At 33.0% G+C, this 24357-nt stretch overlaps 1 protein-coding gene and 1 long non-coding RNA gene across 2 annotated transcripts in view; one reads left to right on the top strand and one right to left on the bottom strand.

Annotated features, from left to right (window-relative positions):
* LOC149491209 (uncharacterized) overlaps positions 1–24357 on the bottom strand; it is a 445824-nt gene that overhangs the window by 390328 nt on the left and 31139 nt on the right. The window lies entirely within an intron of this gene.
* Positions 3233–22377, top strand: LOC149491210 (type-1 angiotensin II receptor A-like). Its single transcript, XM_089712347.1, has 5 exons — positions 3233–3481; positions 8154–8245; positions 18947–19150; positions 21002–21171; positions 21292–22377. Exons 3-5 carry the CDS (start codon positions 18961–18963, stop codon positions 21991–21993), a joined length of 1062 nt encoding a protein of 353 aa, XP_089568473.1. The 5' UTR covers positions 3233–3481; positions 8154–8245; positions 18947–18960; the 3' UTR covers positions 21994–22377.

Raw genomic sequence — 24357 nt, 5'->3', positions numbered from 1 at the left:
TAGATATATACGTAAAAGCGTCATAGATAAGATACATATATACCTAATTGCTTAGCCTAATTATTAGCAATAAAAGCTACTAAATATTTCAATTACTTATATTCATAATTTATAATTTTTATTCATATTATATATTTTTTATTCATATTAAATTCATAATTTTTTGATACTGGTAGGTATCTAGAAAGAATTAAAATAATATTATCTTGTCGCATATCGTCTACTATACTTTATTTCTACATGATAAAATCGTCATTGAATGTTTCCCGAAAGGACCGTATAAATATAATTTTTCATAATATGTATTTTCAGAGCACGTGTAACAATATACCTATTACTTATACAGTAGCACCTCGTTAAGTCGAACCTCGATAAGTCAAAAACCTCCAAATCTCGAAAAAATGTCTTGTTCCCTTCCCTTCAAACCCGAAAACCTCTATTACTTGAAATTTGTCCCTCTGTTAGTCGAAATAATCACCAAGTCCCTCCAAGCCATTTTGGTACATATTTTCCCTCTATACCTCGAAAAATCAAATTTGACCTCTGTATCTCGAACATAGCAACGTTTTATTTTACAACCTTTATAACTTGATGATTTGGAATTTATTACCTCTATTGTTCGAACAAAAATAAGTTACCGACTTTAAGAATTTGCCGACAGTGCAAGTACACTATTGTTTCTTAGAAAACATTTTAGGAGTATACGATAATTATATTAATTTATGACTCACGAAACACGTGTTTGCGTTAAGTATCTGATGACGAAATTATCGATTCAGTAGCTCAGAAAACCGATACTAATGATTAAGATGACATAGAAGATGTGAATAGTACATGCGCTCCATGGGTTTCCATTAAAGAGGCAAGAACCGCATTGAATACCTTACGAAATTTTATAAAGCAAACCAGTATCTTTGAAAAAGAAGAATTTTCTGCTCTTTATAGATTATAAAATGCTAGAGAACTTTTAAAGCCATATTTTTTATTTTAAAATGATTTGAAATAATGTTGATTTATAATAAATAAAAACATGTTTGTGACCTCTGCAAGTTGAATTTTAATTTATTTTACCTCTCTAAGTCAAAATTTATAAGAATAAACCTCAAACTCTATATGTCGAATCAAAATCCGCCTAAGTCGAAATTCTCCATAAGTTGAAAACTCTATAACTCGAATTTTTTGGCGTGTCCCTTGATATTCGACTTATAGAGGTGCTACTGTATTACATATTTTTTAATAAAATTCCAACTATCCTCCATATTCCATTTTCCAGTTTCCGAGTAAAATACCTGCTACCTTAACCTGTGACAACTAAATTATTTGAAATAGCATTTCTACGAAAATCAGCTACAGCCTACAGTGCCGAAAAACAACATCCAAATCCCGTACATAATATTGACAAATTTAATTTCCAAACGGCCATCAACGCAAATATTTAGTTCCACAAAAACAACACGTCTATTTTATTAAAAATGTCATTCGACAAGGTGTAAGTTAATTCCTACTGATGATAAACTGATTTTCGGAGGTTTCTTTTATATATTATATTTGCAACATGACATAACACATAAGTGGTACGCTTTCTGTAATTCAGTATAAAGTTACATATCACCTTGAGATTGTGGAATTTCATATGGATCGTCTCAGGAATCCAGGTGTCTACATTCGTGTTTGGGACAGCTACAGCTATAATATAGTATACTTAATGCAATTTCGTAGTACACTACTTTATCAAATATTATAATATAGGTAACTGTGACAGGTTTGGTTCTGAGACTATCAGTACAATCTAAATCGTAGGTAATTGAATGCACTATTAATTGTTTACTTAAATGAAATTGATTGACGTCCAATATTATGAATAAAGAAATATAAAGCTCGGTCGGTATTGTTAATATAATGTTTCAGGCTAAATCATTTATCTACTCCAAGTTTATATTATCAACTCATAATATAAATGCACATCTTCTTATCTTATCTTATCTTATAATATATATAAATCTCGTGTCACAATGTTTGTCCTCAATAGACTCCTAAACCACTTAACCGATTATAATAAAATTCGCACACCATGTGCAGTTCGATCTAACTTGAGAGATAGGATAGTTTAAATATGTAGGTACCACGGGCGAAGCCGGGGCGGACCACTAGTAATATATATAAATCTCGTGTCACAATGTTTGTCCTCAATGGACTCCTAAACCACTTAACCGATTATAATAAAATTCGCACACCATGTGCAGTTCGATCCAACTTGAGAGATAGGATAGTTTAAACATGTAGGTACCACGGGCGAAGCCGGGGCGGATCGCTAGTAATATTATATGTCTAGAAATTACCTATGCAGCTTTTCTTCGTAAAATTGAAAACGAAATTCCACGTATCGCATTCATAATTTTCAAAGCACAAAATCTACAACTATAGTACATATTATAAATGAGAAATTTACTCTGTCCGTCGATCTCTTCTGCTCACCTAAACCACTCGACCGATTAGGATGAAATTCAGTACAAATATAGTTGGAGACATGGGAAATTATAATAATTAGCTCTCCACGCATGTTACTTATACTACTACAATACGTACTACAGTCGTAAAACCATAGCAAAATATTTATTTTGAAACTGAATGGGTACATATTGGTATTTGAGTGTTTGTAGATATATGGTAATAGCGCGCCGATACGTAAAGGGGATACATGCATAATTAATAATGTTCCTCTAATACCTTTCTAATACCGTTACCTATTTGTGACATTCATGATTCGGTGAAGAATAAGTTCTGACACTAAAATATACAAAGCTATTTTTCATTTATAATATTTTTCATTTCATATATTGCGACTGGCCGATTGGATGCAAGTCTTAAGAGAATCGTGATTTAAAATTATTTAAAAAGTTCATAAATGTAAATAAGTATGTAGTTGTCATTATTAACTTGATAACGTCATTTGGCCGGCTGACTGTCGCCAAACCCGCCGTGAAGATCGTCTTAATCGCTGCGCAGAAATTTTTCCAAGGCAGGGGCGCAGCTTCATACCCACACCATGCACTCACCCACCACGCCCTAACAATAAACAGCTACTCTAAAAAAAGTTGGTTTTTATGTTTTGCCTAACAAGTCTTTTGTCTGTGTCCCTCTTATTTCGATCTGATACCCCATGAAAGTGACAACGTTTCTCAGTACAGACTTAACCTTCACAAATACAGTAGGCGCTAACAATCACGCAAAACTTCATAAATTATGTCTATTTACATTTTTAGAAGTCGGTAGAAGTATAATAATTATCAATGCAGGCTCCAATGTTAACGCACAAATTTTTGATAACATTTAATAATATATTGCATGATAAATATTTTTGTGGTGTCTTATTGGACGTTTAGTGATTTTATAAATATATTTTTATACGAATTGATTGGATTTATGTCATCGCGGTTTGTTTATTATCTCCGCATGAATTTAGTGAAAAATTGCAATCGAGGTAAGTGGTTTTTAATATTTTTTTATATACTTAAGCAATAAAATGTACTTGTCGGTAAAAATAAATATTACCGAAGTTTACGTAAATATACATATAATTTATGTTTAATACATTATTATCAGTTTAAAAACGTATAGTCGTCGGTAGTTTTTACCTAAAACATATAGGTAAATAATGTTTAAATTAAACAAAATCATTGTTTCAACTCACCAAAAGCTAATAGATAAGAGAATAATAATTTCATTCGTATGATCATTGCCGCTCATGTCTGTACCTTACGATTTATAGTTTACTGCAGCCACCCACTCCCACTTCCACCCCTTGCATTACTGCTCTGAAGTCTGAGTTCGGTTGCACCTCCTATATATATATCATAGTACAGGACTCGAATATTCGTTATAATGTAATTTGAATAATACTTACGAACACGAGTTGATATTTGTTGAACAATTTGATTGATTAGAAGTGGCAGGTTTACGTGTGCCTATTTCTTGAATAAATTTAAATATGATTATAGGAATATGATGAGCAATTGACAAAATATAAGCAATTAAAATCATTAATTTCACATAAAACTTACGAAATCACCCTAGTTATAAAATGAGTCAATTGCTCATAATATTCCTATAATCATATTTAAATTTATTCAAGAAATAGGCACACGTAAACCTGCCACTTATAATCAATCAAATTGTTCAACAAATATCAACTCGTGTTCGTAAGTATTATTCAAATTAAATTACTTATAACGAATATTCGAGTCCTGTACTATATTATATATAGGAGGTGCAACCGAACTCATGGTTAGGGAGCCAGCAGCAGATTTTATGACCAAGTTCCTCTCAAGCGGTAATTTGTAAAATGCATCAAAGTATAGTATTATGAAGCCTCGTGAACGTCAGCTGGAGCTCGGTTGGGGGGATGAGCGGCTGTAGCCTCCCACGCACGTAGGAAAAAAAAATATATTCAGTCATTTCCTCTCAGCTAAAAATTTGTCAAATTGTAGCTAACCCAATATCTCAACGAAAAAAAATAATCAGCTGGTTACAACGTGGTGTATTGTACGTCAGCTGGTGTCTCGAACATGAAAAAAGAACAATTATTTTCCGTGATTTCCTCTCAAACAAAAATTTACCTGATGATAGCTTATATGTAACTGTGGATAAATATATAAGTCAGCTGGCTGTATCTTGGTGGAAAAACCGTCAGCTGATACTTTGAAAGTTATTACATAGGAGTTAGACAGAAGCATCTATTGCCAATTTATATGCATCAGCTGACTAGGTTTTCCTCAACTTATTGCTAGCTGATTTTTTTTATTTATCGCATCAGTATATTAACAATCAGCTCACAAATTTTCATCTGAGAGGAAATGACGTATCTTTAATTATTCGACATTGCGCTTCAATATAAGAGTTAAGTTGAAATAAACATTCAGTATCAATATTTTTGAAACGAATAAGTATGTAATCAAATAATTTTATATATTTAAATAATTAAATAATCAATTAGCAATAAATGAACTAGTTACTCGATAAATAATATTTATTATATAAACTTGATAAAAAATGATAATGAGAACAATATGATTTATTCGTTTTCGCTCTGGCTTGAGTCACTTTCCTCTCTTTCCGATTCATTATCAGAGTCGTTATATACCAACGATGTAAGTTTTGCAGGACGTCAACATAAAGTCAGATTGAAATAATTTCTCGTAAATGTTAATAAATGTTAAATGAAGAGTTTGTTTGCCATATGTACGGATTTAATCGTCTAAAAAAGATCAATGATTAACGTAGTTATTTTTATTTAATACTTTTTAGTGTATTTTTCAACACGAATCCAACGAGCCCAAACTCGATACCTAAAGTTGAGTCAATATATTACCGAGTTCCTATGGCCACCTTCCGATTCCATCATCAAATCAGCTCTATAATATCATGATAATGTTTCATCGCTATCCAATTTACATACGTATACAAAATTTCTGCTCAATCGGTTACCAGGAAGTGAATCAACTTTACTTGCTTCATTTCAATTAAGTCATCGAGATTAGACAAAAATGCTCATAAAATAAAAACTACTGGGCCTATCCGAATAAATCCGAATCCGAATTTTTATGGGACCAATTCGACACCATTCCGCATCAAACAAAAAAAAAAATCACGTCAATCGTTTCAGAAACCTCGGAGTAATCGGTGAACATACATAAAAAAAAACATACCGGTCGAAATGATAACCTCCTCCTTTTTTTTGAAGTCGGTTAAAAAATCAGCTAGCAATAAGTTGAGGAAAACCTAGTCAGCTGATGCATATAAATTGGCAATAGATGCTTCTGTCTAACTCCTATGTAATAACTTTCAAAGTATCAGCTGACGGTTTTTCCACCAAGATACAGCCAGCTGACTTATATATTTATCCACAGTTACATATAAGCTATCATCAGGTAAATTTTTGTTTGAGAGGAAATCACGGAAAATAATTGTTCTTTTTTCATGTTCGAGACACCAGCTGACGTATAATACACCACGTTGTAACCAGCTGATTATTTTTTTTCGTTGAGATATTGGGTTAGCTACAATTTGACAAATTTTTAGCTGAGAGGAAATGAATGAATGTATTTTTTTTTCCTACGTGCGTGGGAGGCTACAACCGCTCACCCCCCCAGCCGAGCGCCAGCTGACGTTCACGAGGCTTTATAATACTATACTCTGATGCTTCTGACGAATTATCTCTTGAGAGGAAATAATGAACCCAATTTGCACCTTGAATAAATTCTCACATATTTTACAGAAAGATAATTATTTATTTAAAATGCCTTGTCAAAATGGACACCTACGTAATACATATTTTGATTAAATTTTCTCGAAATTGTTTTTATTATAAACGTAGGTATTGACGGCTGTTAATTGAACTGAATTTCTATGTAACCGAAATTTTTCAATAATTAAAATCCAAAAATAAAAGTAGGGTGTCTATATTCATGGAATTTATTTAGCTATAAATTTTTTTTTTCCTACCGCCTTCAGTAGGTATATCTTTACTTTTGGAAGTAGCTACTGACGGGTCTTATGATTGCCAATATATTTTATAATAGGTATGTCATTTTCTTGTATTTCACTGAATTATTTTGGTTATATACAAACATATCGGTTACATACAAATAAATATATACAGATGAAGCTATATGTATATAGGCAGTTCGCCCAGAACAGAGACTTTACTTTCCAAGAAAAGTTGCTTTTCGCTAGATGGCGCTAGTGGTGGTAAGGAGATTGTCAACTAGGGATGTCGATCTCAAATCGATTAATCGGAGAATCGATTTTTCGGACCAAATAAATCGATTTTTTAAATCGATATGTCGTACTGAATCGATTCAGTGAATCGATATTTTACCCTTGAAAATCGACTTTCGATTTTTCTTTTATGGTAAAAAAAAAATATATTTAGAATTAGCTGAATGTACTCACAATATTACGGATATATACATGCTTTATTGGCAAGAACAAACAAACTCTATTTATCACCATGTTCACTCAATAGCCGTGATGTTTACGAGTATCGTAGGATCATCTGTTCCCTGTGAGCGCCTTTTTTCGATTGCCAGCAACATCGCAAGTGATGAGCGGAACCGCTTGGATACCAGTAGACTTGACAAATTGTTGGGAACTATAAGCTATGTTATCTACTCTCTTAAATTTTTAATGTAGCAAATACATTTAGAAAATAAATATCTTCTTTTATATGTGATCTGATATTTTGACATGGTAATAAAAATAATTGTAACTAATTCCCTGAACTAAAAAATTCCTGATTTTACTGATAAGTGATCCCAGAGATTGTTTATTATGGTACCATTCTTGTTTTTCATAAAATGGATTTATATTTACATTGTAAATACAAATTTGAAAAAAATCGATTTTTTAGAAATCGATTTTTTAGACCTCGATTTTTTTATGAATCGATTTATCAAGTAACGATTCGAATCGATTTAAAAATCGATCTTTTTTGGAAAGAATCGACATCCCTATTGTCAACCTTCACTATATAGTTATTGTATCTAAATAATTATAACAAATAATTTTTTATAATTACTAACTTACTAAGTAAATATATTTCAATGAAGGCTTGGTGTGAAATAAGGTACAAGAAATTACGAAAAATGATAGGCATCCAAACCACGTTTATATTATAAGACGTCAATCTAATTATACTTCGGGAATGTACCTAGAAGAGGGACTTCGTCCTATACAATAAAGATTTTTATGAATCACACGACAGTACAAAATATATCCATTACCAATACCCGTGGGTTTAACCTAAAAGCGGTCGATGAAATCAACGGCTAGTGAAGTTAGGGCTTGTTAATGCAGTTTAGTTCATTTTACTGCGGTTCGAAAACAATCGCTTCAGGCATCAGAATTCATCTAACGTTGTTTATCACAACCTACACGTGACTTATAATGAGCATCAATATTTTTTAAGCTATTTTTGGATAGTGTAAATAGATTATAACTAGATAAAAAGTGGAGGTTTCTATGTATTCCTTTGATAAATCATGTGTCTTGTTTCAAAAAGATCTAAACTTAATGGAGTTGCACTGACAAACCCAACAGCAGAGACAAAATAACTTACTGACTGTAAGATTTTAATTGTGTTTTTCTTCCCATAGGTGCTTTAATTAGGATACGAAGATATTGTTTGAAAGCAACGTACCGCACAACGTTTACTTTTAAATAATATTTCATCATTGTGGAGCATACGGTAAGTACTTAATATATTTAAAATAATCGCTTTTTAGTTTTAGTTCTAAACTTGTTGTATGTTGAGAAATTGGTGATCCATTTAATGGCTATATAAAAATGACGTATAAATCTAAAGTAATATGATATTCCTCTTTATTCATTTCTACGGGTTACCGATTACTATTTCCCGGGTATTGTAAACTTAGTTTTTCATTCTTGGAGAATTAAAATGATAATTCAAGTAGAAGCAGTTCTGCTTTATTATTAATACTTTAGTAGGTTTCCTTGGCCGTATTATATTCATTTCCACGTTTATCTTAGTTATAGGTTATATTGTTTTTGCAAATCAAAAAGATTATGAGGTGTCAGGTGTACCATTTTATTTTTTTCAAGGTCTCAGGGCACAAGTATTTCACTTAGTTTGGGACCCACTGTCGTACATTAATTGTAAGAAATAAATGGACAAATAATTATATATTATTTCATTTCATGTTACCTATATAGATAATAGAGTGATACGTATTTATTATGTGCCTAGCATTTACTTGTTGCTAGTTGTTATTTAACAGTTATTTACATGTAAAGTGTCACAAGACATTGCATCTACCTACGTGTCACGGTGCACCAAATTGTGAATGGACATGGAATGGACGAAATTTATTTCTTGCGTGACGCCTCGGTATAATTAAAGAATTTCCGTTCTAAAGCACTATTCTAAAGTACTTGGATAAATACTACATTTAACCCTAAAACATGTTACTTATTGGTATTAAAATACCATGTTTCGACAGAAGTTTCCTCTTATCTTTTGTTATTAAGCTCATATTTTTGACATCTATTTGTAGCGTATTTATTTATTCGCCCCCTGTTCCTAATGCAAGCAAATCCTCTTAGCTCTGTCTCCCCGATCGATATGATGTTTGTTCAAAGTTAAAAATTTTATAAGTCGCAAAAGCAAAGGGTTGAAAAGTTTTTGAAGAATATAGAATTAATTTAAATGTAGCATTGTAAGTTTAATTATATATTTATATTATAAAACTTTTCCTTGGTAAGGAGGCGACAGGCACGGTAAGTTTCTGTACTTTGATTATTATAAATATTCCTTACTAGCGGTCCGCCCCGGCTTCGCCCGTGGTACATGTTTACGTTTTCTCTACATAAAAATCATCATCGTACTTCAAGGAATATAATAAAAAAAGAATTATCGAAATCGGTTCAACCGTTCTCGAGTTATGCGCTTACCAACACATTTTGCGATTCATTTTTATATATAAGACTAGCGGTCCGCCCCGGCTTCGCCCGTGGTACATGTTTACGTTTTCTCTACATAAGAACCATCCTCGTACTTCAAGGAATATAATAAAAAAAGAATTATCGAAATCGGTTCAGCCGTTCTCGAGTTATGCGCTTACCAACACATTTTGCGATTCATTTTTATATACATACTAGCGGTCCGCCCCGGCTTCGCCCGTGGTACATATTTACGTTTTCTCTACATAAGAACCATCCTCGTACTTCAAGGAATATAATAAAAAAAGAATTATCGAAATCGGTTCAGCCGTTCTCAAGTTATGCGCTTACCAACACATTTTGGGATTCATTTTTATATTATAGATTATAAATGGCTAACAAAACTTGAACTTTCTAATAGTCTTAAGTATCACAGGATTTTTTTAATCGTATTAGTTTACCTAACTTAAGTAACTTTTAGTCTGTAGGTATGTTTCATAAAAAAAGCATTCTTGCGTAGCCTAGAACCTCCAACTTCAAATAAATAATAAGTTTAAATATTTACTCAAAAGCCTCAACGATTTGGTCAACCCACTCTTAGCAACTATTATTTTAAAACTAGCGGTCCGCCCCGGCTTCGCCCGTGGTACATATGAAAAATAGATGTTGGCCGATTCTCAGACTTACCCGATATGCACAGAAAATTTCATGAGAATCGGTCCACCCGTTTCGGAGGAGTATGCAGACTAACATTGTGACACGAGAATTTTATATATAAGATATTATTACGTAAAATTTATTAAAATTGAAACATACGTATAACATATTTAAATTATTTCGTGTATGGGAATATAGTAAACGAAATACAAATTTCTGTTAAATTCGTGTTTTCATTTATTCAACATTTAACAAGTTTTCCAGGTATTCATAACGTAATAGCATTCTAAATTTAGTTTGACGATAATGTGCAATTAAATTCGGGAAAATCCAAAAGCAAATATGTATTGTACTTTTATTTACATTCAGTTAGAACATATTGGTCGGATCAATATCCGGCCAATATGTTGCCTACGAAAAACATAGCGAACGGATGTAATTAGAGTTAAAGCGAAATGTGCAGCGAAATGTAGCAGTTATAATTTTAATTTTGTATAAGGAAGTTTAAATTTATATGGCGACAGGCATATTATGTGATTATTATTTTTATTGTTGAAGTAAAAATTAGCTCACAAGGCGTAGTGGTTACAGTTAAATTTATCCACCACAAATTTTGTGTTATGGCGCTTATGAAAACCTTATGAAAACGGTCACAGCTATTCGACCAAGACGCTTTGTAGCGATGTAGAAAATTCATGACGCGTTTTGAACTTGATATAAATTTAAATTGTCAAACAACAAAAAAATTCAAATGCCTGTTTTCCGGTTTTCTGAAGTAAAAAAATAATTAATGGGTCAATGTATAGGTACGTTTTTTTAATAAACTTCCTCATTGTATTAAAGAGTTCAGTATGACTAAAATTAAAATTTGTTTTAAAAATGGTTACCAGATTATACTATGGAATTAATGAATAAACGTATATGGAAGAGGTAAATCAATGAATTTTAAAGCTTATGCAAAGAGGAAGGTTCCTTGGCATCATTATTGTGATGTTTCTAAAATAGCATCTAAGTACAGAGTTTCCCGTCGTCTCTTCTCTGTAGAGTTTCTATGCCGCATTTTGAATCGGTGGCAAATATTACAATATATTTTGTCGAATCAATAGTGCTCAGTGTTTTCATTAGGGCCACAACATGAATTTCGCTTCGTAAATCTTTTACTGTGACCACGACGGGTTTTGAACTATTTTTCCCTTCATTACGCGTTTCGTTTTTTGAGCATAACATAATATTATTGTGTAAATAGTACTAAATAAGGTTTCTTTTTAGCACATAATTAAAATATTAAGCCAAGAAATAACCTATTCTATTACAAAAATGAAAACGCACAACAATATACATAAGTATTAATATTATTTATATTAATCGACAGAAATAAAAGATAGACAGAAACAATGGTATAATGCATAATATATACAAACTGACAAAAGAGTTACCTTCATGTCATTTGCCTATACCGCTGTACGTAGGCCAGATTAAAATGAGCCGTACGCTCAAAGGGACAGGCTTTCGTGTTTCAATTTATATAATATGGATTTCACACTGATACTGTTGTAAGTACTTAAATAATAAAACTGTTGTAAAAAAAAGCTGTACGCCTTCAAATTTTACGGAATAATTTATGTAATATATATTTCTAGGAAAAAATATGTAAGCAATCGTAGTCCGCGATCTTCCTTTTCTAAGTCGTACTGGGTTTGGGCCCATAAATTAGATTTCATTAAAAGCCACGGTTTCAGTGTGCTCAAGTTAGGCACTCAAACTAAATGAAAAAGATAATCTAACTTCAATAGAGAGTCTTGCTACTGTTTTATTATAAGTACGTATATTGTTTTAAACTAGGTATTTGTTGGTATATAATGAGCAATTCAATAAATAATGTAGTATCTATTATTTCAATATCTATTGCACGCCTCATAAGCGAAGCGTTGAGGTGGGTACTACTGTCACTTCGCGCAAAACATCTGATTTTTCAAACTTAAAATGTCTTTATGTATCATACATTGCACTTGTAAGATAATACATACACACACATATTAAGAAAAAACACTATTTTTAACGTTCATGATATTTTTGATGTCATTTTTGTTATTTAAACTAGTTAAAAAACAGTTTAAAAAAGTTCTGTCTTGGACGTCCGTGTGTCTGTATGTGCGGATCCTTTTTCTTGTTAACACGATAGCGACCGAAATACTTTACTAATCGAGTCTTTTTTTTTCTCTTACGCTTGAGTATGCTCAGGAATTTCAGGGTCTGATCAGGCTCAGGATTTTCATTTTTCAGGGTCTGATTCGATGTGGTTTAATTGTTATTAAATAAACAAAAATAATAATTAATAAATATTTATTAAAAAAAAAATTATGAGGCGTGCACTTTTGGATTTTCCAAATTATTTTTAAATTATAACCTATAGACTTATTTTACTCAATAGATTATAGAGCCTGGTATGTGTTTTCATTTTTAGCTTTTGAAATCAGCGTAGGTGGTGCACAGAATTAGGTATGACTTTTTATTTTATTTATTTATTTATTTATTTATACTTTATTGTACATATATACCAGACAGACAAGATACAATACTTAATTCAAAACAAAAGAAACCAACACGAAGGCACATATGTACGAAAAGGCGGCCTTATTGCTTTAAAGTTTAAAGCAATCTCTTCCAGGCAACCCTGTTGGCACGGAATGTTGAACGTGAACGCGAAGGCACAAAATAAATAACGAGAATAGAAATAAGTAATACATAGGTACTTAATTATATACTAGTGCTATAAAATGGGTAGTATAGATAATACATATTTTAAAAATACACATTTAATATACATATTATATACAATAATATACATAAACTACATACACTACAAACAAAAGTACCTATAAGTATACATAAACTACATACACTACATATAAAAGTACTAAAAGGAGATCTCTAGTTAATAATATACTACTCATTAATAAATATTATGATAAGCAACACATTATAATGATAGGAAATGATTTTTAACGAGCACTTTAAAGCTCTTGATAGTTTTTGCACGTCTGATCGATTCCGGCAAAGCGTTCCAAAGCTGAATAGCGCAAACAGTGAATGAAGAGCTGTAGAAATTAGTAGGTACGATGAGCTGGTGTGGAAAGAAGTAGAAGGTTAGATGAGCGAAGAGAGATTAAGCTATTTGCACTAAGGTAATTAAACTGCTTTTTTAGATAACTAGGCGTTTTAGGGTCGAACAGAACACAGTACAGAAGCTGAAGGATGTGGGCATCCCGGCGAAGACGGATGGGAAGCCAATTGAGTTTTTTGCGGTATTCCGAGACATGATCAAATTTACGCAAGCCGAAAATAAATCTTATGCAGAAATTTTGCAGCCTCTCAAGGATGTCTAGCTGGTACTCAAAAAGATCAGGAAATGAGGAGTCGGCGTAGTCAAGGAAGGGGAGCAGAAGGGATTGAGCTAACGCAATTTTGGCGGAGATCGAAAGAAAGTTACGTAAACGCAGTGTTCGGAAAGTTTCACTTTTACCGTGGTTTCATAAAACCACACAACATTTTTTTTATGTTTAACTACCGAAAATTGACAGTTAAGCTGGCGTGGACGAATTTCTAGCAAACCGGTTTCAAAATTAACTCTACTTCCGGTTTATATTTTGTTGCTGGCTCTGTACACTGTGCCAGTGAACGATGTGAGGAGCAACAATTTTTTTTTTTATGTTTCACTACCGAAAATCGACAACAAATGAAAAAAAATCAAAATTTTCACTGTTTTTATGCAGCAACAAATTAGCAACAAATTCACCTGCATTTTTGCACCGATCCATCCCTTTTTCTGATTTCTTCACGCTACCTTAACGTTAAGCTAGAACTGTTGCTGATTTTTAGCGAACGGGTTGAGCAACAAAATCGTCATTATAGCAACTAATTAGCAACAAATAAGCAACAAATTCTGTTGTTGTTTTTTTTTAATTTCGCTAATTTTTCATCGCCAGCTTTACGTACCTGGTATCTATACTAATATTATAAAGAGGAAAGGTTTGTAATTATGTATGTATGTACTATGTATGTATCGTTTTCACGCATAAACTACCAGTAGTGCCGATTTCAAAAATTTCAAAAATTCCGATTTCAAAAATTCTTTCACCTTAAGAAAGCTGCATCTTCACTGAGCAACATAGGGGCTATATTGCATTTTCTAAAAAATTAGAGATCCGTACCAAAAATACAATAATATAACCAAGGTGTGAAAAATTCCATAATAAAAATTCTGTCATCGCGTGCTCTGCGGAATCTATTGAAGATAGAACAAAAAAATGTTCTACGGTATTATAGAATGGATCAATATACTACAAGAAAGTCCGCGATACCATATGTCAACTTTTTTACGTTTTCAAAGTAAATAGAAGTGCCGACAGTAATCAAACCATGTTATCCATACACATATACATAATCCTGTGTATTAATCCTTATCCCATTAATGATGTTTTATTATAGACTGTTTCAATACCAGCAAAATACTTTTTAAATTAAAAAAATTGGATATTCCATTCAAAAGATATAACGAATTTTTAAAAGTGTCATATATATTAAAAATGAAACCCGTTTTCCTTGGTCACGGCATCACGCGTGAACGGGAGAACCGATTTCGATAATTCTTTTTAAAGTGAAACTTTTATTACATCATCTCAAACTTTTTGGTCTGTGTAGCGCATGTCGCGTGTATCGCGGCTGCCGAGTAGGTATACCTACTCGGCAGCCGACCGTCACGCGACATGCGCTACACAAAGCAGTGTTCGGAACCGTTCGAACAGTTTCACTTTTACCGTGGTTTCATAAAACCACACAACATTTTTTTTTATTATAATTCTTGAAGTACGAGGATGGTTCTTATGTAGAGAAAACGTAAATATGTACCACGGGCAAAGCCGGGGCGGACCGCTAGTATTCAATAAAATCGGGACGCCCGAAAATCTTTGTATAATCGCAAAAATACAGAGATCGATTAGAAAGTTAAAAATCTTAAATCTTTACACAACTTAATCAAATCGATACAGTTAAAGTGATTGTTAAAGCTAGGAAATGTATATATATAATTCCGAAGCTATTTATAAATGATCTTATACGAATATATCCTAGGAAATGACGGATTTTTAATATATTTCTTTTAAATATATAAATCAGGCCAAAAAATCTTTAGGCGACATTCCATCGACTTAAATCTTCCAAACATACATATGATATGTACTACATTACTACTTGCTCTATCCGTGCCCGGGCAGTAGGTACCTACTATTATTATTTATCGTAGGTACTTACGTAAATTAGTATTTGTAGAGACCAAACTTTTCTTTGAGAAGGTTTATCAGTCATCGCGACTTCAATCGCATAGTACCCGAGGGAATTTTCAGTAAAAAAACTATATTTTTTCTGGCTCTCAAACTATATCTTTATCAAGATTTCATTTAAACCGTTTTAGTGGTAAGAGTAAGCGTAGAAGTTTCTTCAAAACCACTAAAAATCAGTGTATTGCACTGAGTGGCAGGCCTATAATTGTGGAATACATAAGTAACTACCTACTTGTTTCTTTTTCATTGTATTTTTTTATGTGTCCGTAATAAACATGTTTCATTTTATTTAATTTCAAAATGTTTTTTCTAACTCAGATGTTTTAATCATACCAATCATAATTTCTAAACGGCAAGTCCGACTCGAATATTTATAAGAGAAATTTAAGCGCAGTTAATCCACCTTTTTTTTCTAGAAATTTGAACAGATTATGATAACCTAATATCCTACTAGTCCCGTTTTACCCTTTCGGTACGGAACCCTAAATAAGAAATAGAGATTTCTATATAGGTATTTGCTATTAATAAATAGTTGAGAAGATTTTATACGCGTCTTATAATATGTCATACTTTTCTTCAAAAATCCACGAATGGACTACAAAATTTTGTAGGCCACTTCGATAGATTTTGGTTAATGGTTTTCGCAGCGCAAACCAAATAATGACTGATCGGCAAATATTGGTTGGTATTGGTTGAAATTTTCGAATGTAGATAACATCCATTTCTGTAGGACAAAAAAATTTTTTTTAATTATAATATAGCCTATGTTACTAAGTATGATAATATAGCTTCTAACAGTGAAAGTATTATTGGAATCGGTCCAGTAGTTTAATTGTTACATACATTAGAACAATAACACAATGTCAAAACAAAAACCTACTGACTCTTTTTTAATTAATTAAGCATGTAAACGACCGCTTTCGACTCGATTTTCACCCATTTTTAAGTTAAACGCATAGATTCAATTCAAACGTTTGTGGTTTTTTTTTATCCTACATACTATATTTATTATTATTAGTATAGATAGCTTAAAATTTTCAAGTAATTAATTATAGTCAAGTTATTAAATTAAAAAATAAACATCTTTAAATTATATTAATATGTCACGTAGGTACATGCTTGCTTTGCTAACTAACGGCACACCCCACAAACTGCGAGGTCCTATCTGCAACTTTAAATTAAAACTATCGATATAAGACCTGGAATTCCGGTATTTGGGTATTCCATCAAAAATATCCTCCTCTTTGATATTATTTTTCTTAGATTTCTTAAATATGAATATTTTTCGAGATATAAGTGAAATACGAAACACCTGTTTTATGTTAAAATTAACTGTAACTACTGACTAGTACCTATAGTACCTATATTAAATATTATTTGTGTACATGTTCTTTCATATTTTAATCAAGCCTAACCTAAAGTTTTATAAAAATTAAAAGATAGATTTTTATTAGCTATTAATATTTTTGGACTTGAAAAAACATAATTTTTATCCTTTTTAATCCGAATAATTTAATTGGAATAGCGTGGGGTGCTCTATTTATAAATATTTTGCTAATGGAACATTAATTAGTGAACTCTTTTTAAACAGACAATTTTCCATTCACAAATATTTTTTACCCGTACTTTAAGCGTGTTTTTTGTTATAATTATTATATTTTCACACAATCTATTATACCGTCTTTGTAAATCAAAAGGAAATGAAGCGGAAAAATCAACCGATCGGGGCGCCATGACGCAAATATCAACCACCTATGTAACAAACACAAATAATTATCATATTCATTTTTCATTTTTGTTTAATTTAATTTTAGATTTTAAGTGTATTTTGTTTTTTTTTTTCTTCTTTTTAACTGTCTAGTATTTAAGAATTGTAAATGTTTTCCTGAATAAATGAATAAATAAATAAATAAATAAATAAATATTAATATATTGTGTTAACTAAGCACTTACCTTTATTTCACTCAACGAAGACACAGTTGCGATGGGGTGTGCTTTTCTTATGAACTCGCGCTTTTTACGATTTACGAAAATAATGGCTCGTTAGGTCCGCGTTCGACGGAGTTATGTCGTAAAATAATTTACACAGGGCTGATAGTTTCCTGAGGTAGAGCTGCGCGACCTTGAATTGCAATGTTTAAACACAATATGGGCAGCGGGAGATGCAGTCCCTGCGTACGGCTTCGACTAGGCTCCGCTCATTTTCAAAAACGCATCACTAGGATCGCACGTACTCGAGCCATGGGGGCGTCAATCTGTCCGCAAGTAGTTGAAAAAAGTACCCACATAATATGTAAGTAGAGTGATCATCAATTTCTCGATTTTTACTGTCGTATTTGTAAATTTTCGGATCGATAAACAACGCGAGAGTTTTTTAAGGCGTTTCGCGAAAAACTTTTCTCTAAGTTTAAATCGTTTTATTGTTAAAGTGATTGTTATTTCTAAATCTTGTATTGTGATTTATTATATTGAAAATTCAATCAATTATATATAACTAGCGACCCGCCCCGGCTTCGCACGGGTGCAATGCTGATACTAAATAGAAATACACTACAGAAAAACTGTGAACGTTGTATATAAAAACATAGCGGCCCGCTCCGGCTTCGCACGGGTATAAATATATAGCCGGTCCGGTGCCGCCGCAAACGCTACGTCCCGCAATTTTTAAATCTGTATTATCTTCGAAAATATTCACTTAAATCATACGGTGTAAAGGGCCATATGGATCTATATTAAATGAACAATGTATTCAAGGTATTTAATTGGTTAAGGATTAATGCTGTATTGGTTAAAATCGCTTCGAAAATTAGCCATTATTTGTCGTAAAAAGTAAATGACAAAAAAAAGTTATTGTGGGTTATCCATAAGAGATAGACATATACCATCGCGGATTTTTCTGTAGACCTTTTCAATGTGTATAATACCATGGACTAATAGAATATATTAGTCTATGATAATACTTAGTATATTATTTTGATAAAACTCGTAGGGTTCAGCCTGCGTTTGCAATGTAAGCGGAAAAAATGTAATTTTTTACGACATCACATTAGAAACCTCAAAAAAAACAGTAATTCTCCGCTATTTAATGGATGTTATTATACATATAAACCTTCCTCTTGAATCACTCTATCTATTAAAAAAACCGCATCAAAATCCGTTGCGTAGTTTCAAAGATTTAAGCGTACAAAGGGACATAGGGACATAGGGACAGAGAAAGCGACTTTGTTTTATACTATGTAGTGATATTCAATCATTTACGTATTTACTTACGTTATTATTGAAAAGTAATGTTAGTTTAATTGCTTCCGCGGTGTTTAAAAAATAATAAATTCGTGAGAAACGTGTTAATAAAATGTGGTGCTAGACAAAGTGACATACGTTTGTCCATGGTGCGGGGGAAGGGTGAAGATAGGGGAAAAGAGGGAGGGGGGGCTATGACGCGGCCTTGAAAGTATTTTTCTATGGGATATATACCTATTGATATTTTTTAACAGGTAAGATTCGCCCCATGCATGGGGTGGGCATGCTCAATAGAACATCAATTTCAGCGGTCACCGAATACTCTCCGGTGACCCTCAGCGGGGAATGGCCCAAGGTGGGCCGACTGATATTCATGGTCTTGCTGTCTACCATCGGGACCATCCTCAATGGCTTCTTCGTGGCTTCCTTCTTCGTCGAGTACAGTCTCAGAAGAGTCGGTATGTAAATCGCTTTGTTATCTGTAACACGCTTGTATTAGTTTCACCTGTGTTTGTATGCATGTACGTTTGTATGTAACCGACTTGACTCTTCCACTCCTTTATACTAGACTAGAGGTCCGCCCCGGCTTCGCCCGTGGCACATATTTCGCAATAAAAGGTAGCCTATGTCCTTTCTCGGGTATCAAAATATCTCCATACCAAATTTCATGCAAATTGGTTCAGTAGTTTAGGCGTGATTGAGTAACAGACAGACAGACAGAGTTACTTTCGCATTTATAATATTAGTATGGATTTTGACCCACATTAAACGGACAGATTTCATTCAAACTTTGTTAACTTATCAAGGATGGGTGACAATACAATTTGATAAGTTTCTTATTAAAGCTTTTATCCTGTTTTTTTTTTCTTGTTTTTCTTTATTCGCTATGTACATATATATATGTATTAATATTTGTATTTATGTATCTATTTCCTACTTTTATCTGCACCTTTTATAATGCTTCGCTATGCTCCTTCTACTATCCAATTGTTCATTTTTCTTCAAACTTTTCCTAAATCCTAAGGTTGCCTGGAAGATATCGCTTCTTAGCGATAAGGCCGCCTATTTGTACCGCTCCATTGTTTGTGTATAATTTTTGTTTGATTTTGTTTTGTTTTGTGTGTGCAATAAAGTGTTTATTATTATTGTTTATCTCCATAATACACGGGTACCACCAGAAGGAAGATACCCGGTCCTTTGGAAGGCTTACACAGGTCCAACACGCAGAGGCCCTTTAGAGAATTTAATGTGTTGTGGGACACCAGCCGCAGCCTGCCCATGACTGCACTATAGAGATACAGCCCTGGGCAGTCCGCGGCCGATGTAGGACTATTGCAGAAAAATGGAAATGAACAAAACTGGGTTATGGAAGGGGGTGTTAGATGGACTGGTATATTGGTTCTATGGGGACTATGGACGTCTGCCTTTTCAATATTAAAAATTGAAAATAATGGCAGACGGTGACTCGCCAGTTCGGTCGATGGGCTCCCAAAAAGGTTACCGAGAATGGCAACAAGGGGGCAACATTATTATTTATTATTAAAGCGTGTTTTTTTAGTTCTTTTTTAACTATATTTATTTTATTATTATTATCTAAGCTCCTTTATTTCTGTACTAGCGATGGTTTTCAAATTTGGCGAAGGGAAATCTTGTTATGATTAATTTAGGATATAATTAATTGAACGTTATAATATTTTGTAATGAAATACATAAAATGTTTATTTATATTTCATTACTATAATTATATCATTTATTATTTTTTAGATTTTTTAACATGTTTTTATTTAAATTACCTATAAAGGCTGCAGCACAGTTTGCGTTGCAATTTTGCGAATTAAAATATATATGTACTTTAAATCATAATAATCAATGTGATTGCATTGCTATTTACCTACAACATGATAACTTGAGCCTACACCAGTTACCAGCATAAGTAGAACAGTTATTTCCCTTTTTTATATGGGACTTAGATATTTTTCAACATATTTTACATATTATTTATATTTCTGAATAAATAAACAGAAAATTACGTTACAGTTGGACATCATAAATTGTAATTAAAATCTGCATCCTTTGGCATAACTTTGTATTTGCAGTTTGCACTGCCAGGATAGCAGGACGTGAGCAAATAAGAATTATTCAAATAAAATAAAAAAAAACAGGAATCCGGAAATGTAACATTTTTAAGTTGGTAATATATTATATTTGTGTAAATCTTTAAGAATTGCCTCGGATCAGGCCAGTAGCAACGCGCCCTATTAATCGCAATCGCAAGTGATTAGCATATTATATTGAATTATTTGTCGTAGGCATCGTCTTTCTCGCTTGCGTCGGCATGGCAGATTTGTGTATTACTGCTTGCGTGATGCCGATATCGGCCGTGGTACTTCTATCGGGAGAGTGGGACAACCAGTATGTTTGCAACGCACAACAGTTCATTACCGTTTCTGCAACATACTGCTACAGCCTATTCTTTTTGGTAAGTCTATTTTAATACACTACACTCTACAGTACTGAGTACGATGCAAATAGCCCACAGTGCGAGTGGAATAATGTCTTCTCAAAGGTGAGGTGTTTTCAGTAATTTGTCATTTTGCAGTGCGTGGCAGTTGAAGACTATCTGAGGCTGTGCTGCTCCCAGGCTGCGTACGATAAGCTGGTCGCCTGCAACACCGCTTTCATTGCGGTGTTTATTTTTCTCTTGAGCTTCACACTCGGTGCCATTGGCGTGTACTTGGACCTCGACTACGACTATTGTAAGCGCGTCCACCTCGGCAACAGCTACTTCAGAGTGTTTTCAACCGGACTATTTCACGTTCTACCATCCGTTTGCACCATATACTGTCTGATCTCATCGTACTTCGGAGTCCGCCGTCGCGCTAGGCAACAAATAAGTTACAAGCGCTCCCTTGCTTACGGACGCGACAGCTCTATCGCTATGTTAAATATTATTGCATACATACTATTTTTCTCGGCCTGGATGCCGTATTTGATCGCTTCCATTGATTTACGGGTCGTGAGCAACGCTAAGTACTACAATAGTGTTTGGGTTGGCGTCGGTCGTTCGGTGTTTACGAGCTTTATGTATGGTATCCTGAACCGAAACTTCCGCCGCGCCTTCGCTCACCTATTTAACTATTGCTGCTGTAAGAGCACACTGTCAGGACCGCTCGCGAGCCGCCACCGAAGGGAGTATAGACAAGGGACCAGTGATGTAAGGGTGCACATCATGCACCAGGCGGTTAGCACCAGCTCCCCCCAGCGAGCCATTACTTCCATCCGCGAAACTCAAGAGTTGTAAACTCATATCCTGTCGATTACACTACCTATATATGTGCATAAATTAAAAGCTTATAAATATTTCATCCCTAAATCTACAGAATTGGTGTTAGAAACCTAAATATAACCATATAAACCATTGATGTTTAGCTCGTACGTGTTTAATATTACTATTATCAACTGGAACTCCTTCTAATTTTCGCTTTCAAAAGTAAAAAGAGAATCTGAATCCATTGTAAGTATCCCACTGTTTCCGTCCGCGTATCTCGAGATTCTGCAAAACTTTTAAACAAGTTGGTACGATGTTATCTTATTACCTATCTAGTAAATCAAAATATGCTATGAAATAAATGAAACGTGCTTACCCAATCTAAACTATATTTTTTCCAAAAAGACAGCATGATATAAATCTATGGAGGGTTATATATTTCTATGTATTTTTTGATCTTCGCCGCCTTTCCTAGTAAATAAAATGGTATATTTCGAGATTTGTATTATATTTTTAAAGATTATTTGCTTTGCAATTTTGGACATAATACTTTGTACAGTAATTATAAAGGTTAAGAAAATTTCGGAGTAATTTATAACACATTAAACTGATGCCAAAAAATATTTTGTATAGACATGCAAAGGATATTTGCTTTATATTTTTGTGGCCAATGCCTTAAAATATTTTGATAAATTGTATTAGGTAATGTGTGATGTGACTATTTAAGATTACAGCTGTAGATCCTCCAAATACATTAAATAAATACAAAACAAAAGCAAACAAAAAATAACATAATTATTATATAAACCTACCTAAACAACAAGTATGTACTTACTATAACTTAAATAAATAAATATTATGATTTTTTTTCTTTTTACTAATAATGGAGGAGGATAACAAAATAAATTGTAGCAAATTAGAGAACATACTATATTTTTGTGTATATATCTACATATATTATTTTGTATATATATATTTTCGCCTAATTTGATGTTAAGCACAAAAAACTATTTACTTTAAGCTATGGCATTTTACAGAAGGATACGATATAATGTTTTGTCCATGCGTTCAGATAATAATAATAGAATTAAATATTTCGCTTAAATATTACTGGTTCTCTATATTATTTTAATTATAATTTAATTTACATAAAATCTATATAAGCGCAAATAACGCTATTATTTTTGTAGCTAATGCTTAAAAAATATTTTTATAAAAATTACTTTAATAAATAATAACCAAAATATAGAAAATTATAACAAATCATTAACTATGCAAAAAAAGATGTATTTAATATCCATTGTATATAATAAATAATAATCGAAGTAAGTAAAATATACCGAGTTGATCTAACCACAATGACAAAAGGTAAAATGTATTTTTGTAGATATAGTTCAATATTTTTGTATATAAATGGACTGTGGAACAGTCGTGTATGTGGTTAATGAAATATTTTGTAATAATATAAGTACTTATGAATTCGAACGGTTTTCGTACAAATTATTTAATTAATCTAAAGATGATTTATATTGCAGATATTATGTAATTAATAAAAAAGAATTGATTAAATTATTATGATAGGATTGTTGTAGGTACTGATGAGATAACAGAGGGAACGTCTTGCGTCTAATTAGCGGTAATCGTCTTACGAGACACGAACACGATTCAGGATACCTGGATTGATCCAGGACTGAATTCCGCAAAGCAATTCCACGAATGGAGACTATCCGGGAATATTACGATAGATACAATACGCCATGAATATAGGACGAATATTAAATACAAATTATATACTTCTACATTCAATGTTCATTTCTCTTTAACATGTTTATTTTTACTATTCTCTTCTATCATTCCCAAGCAACTTTTATATGTTTCTTCCTTTACAATTATTAATACAAAAATATCTTGATTTCCCCGTCAACTGGTTTATAAGTCCATTTCGCATAAAATGCAGATCCCTGGTTTTGATTTCTAGTACAAGTAATATCGATTCGCGCCGGTGGCGAATTCAATGTCCGATTTCATTAATATGAACATCCCACCTACAAATGGCTATTTATAATTCCGACAAGTTCGGTACCTAGATTCATCGATCATTTTGGTGCGGTCTCACAAGAAACTATTTTTCGATAGTTCCTGTTTGTGTACATAGAGAACGAACATGTTTGATAATCAATTGAACCCTAAGGCGCGGGTCAAACACAAGCGGCGCGGGCGCGGGCGTGCCATAAGCGCACCTCTTGAATCTGTTTTGCACCACGTCCTTCTTATACATTTTGTATGAAAGAATTTTGGAAAGGCGACGAGGCGGCACGCCACGGTTGCGCCGCGGGCGTACCGCAGGCGTACCGCAGGCGCGCTTCCCCCATCGCATCCAAATAGAGGTCAATTCAC

Source organism: Colias philodice, chromosome 1, assembly GCF_061535455.1.
Source record: "Colias philodice isolate Cphi_HAF_F1 chromosome 1, ilColPhil1 Martin Lab GWU primary, whole genome shotgun sequence".
NCBI classification, from domain to species: Eukaryota; Metazoa; Arthropoda; class Insecta; order Lepidoptera; family Pieridae; genus Colias; species Colias philodice.
Note: the sequence above shows the minus strand (reverse complement) of the source record. Positions and strands in the feature narration are given on the sequence as shown.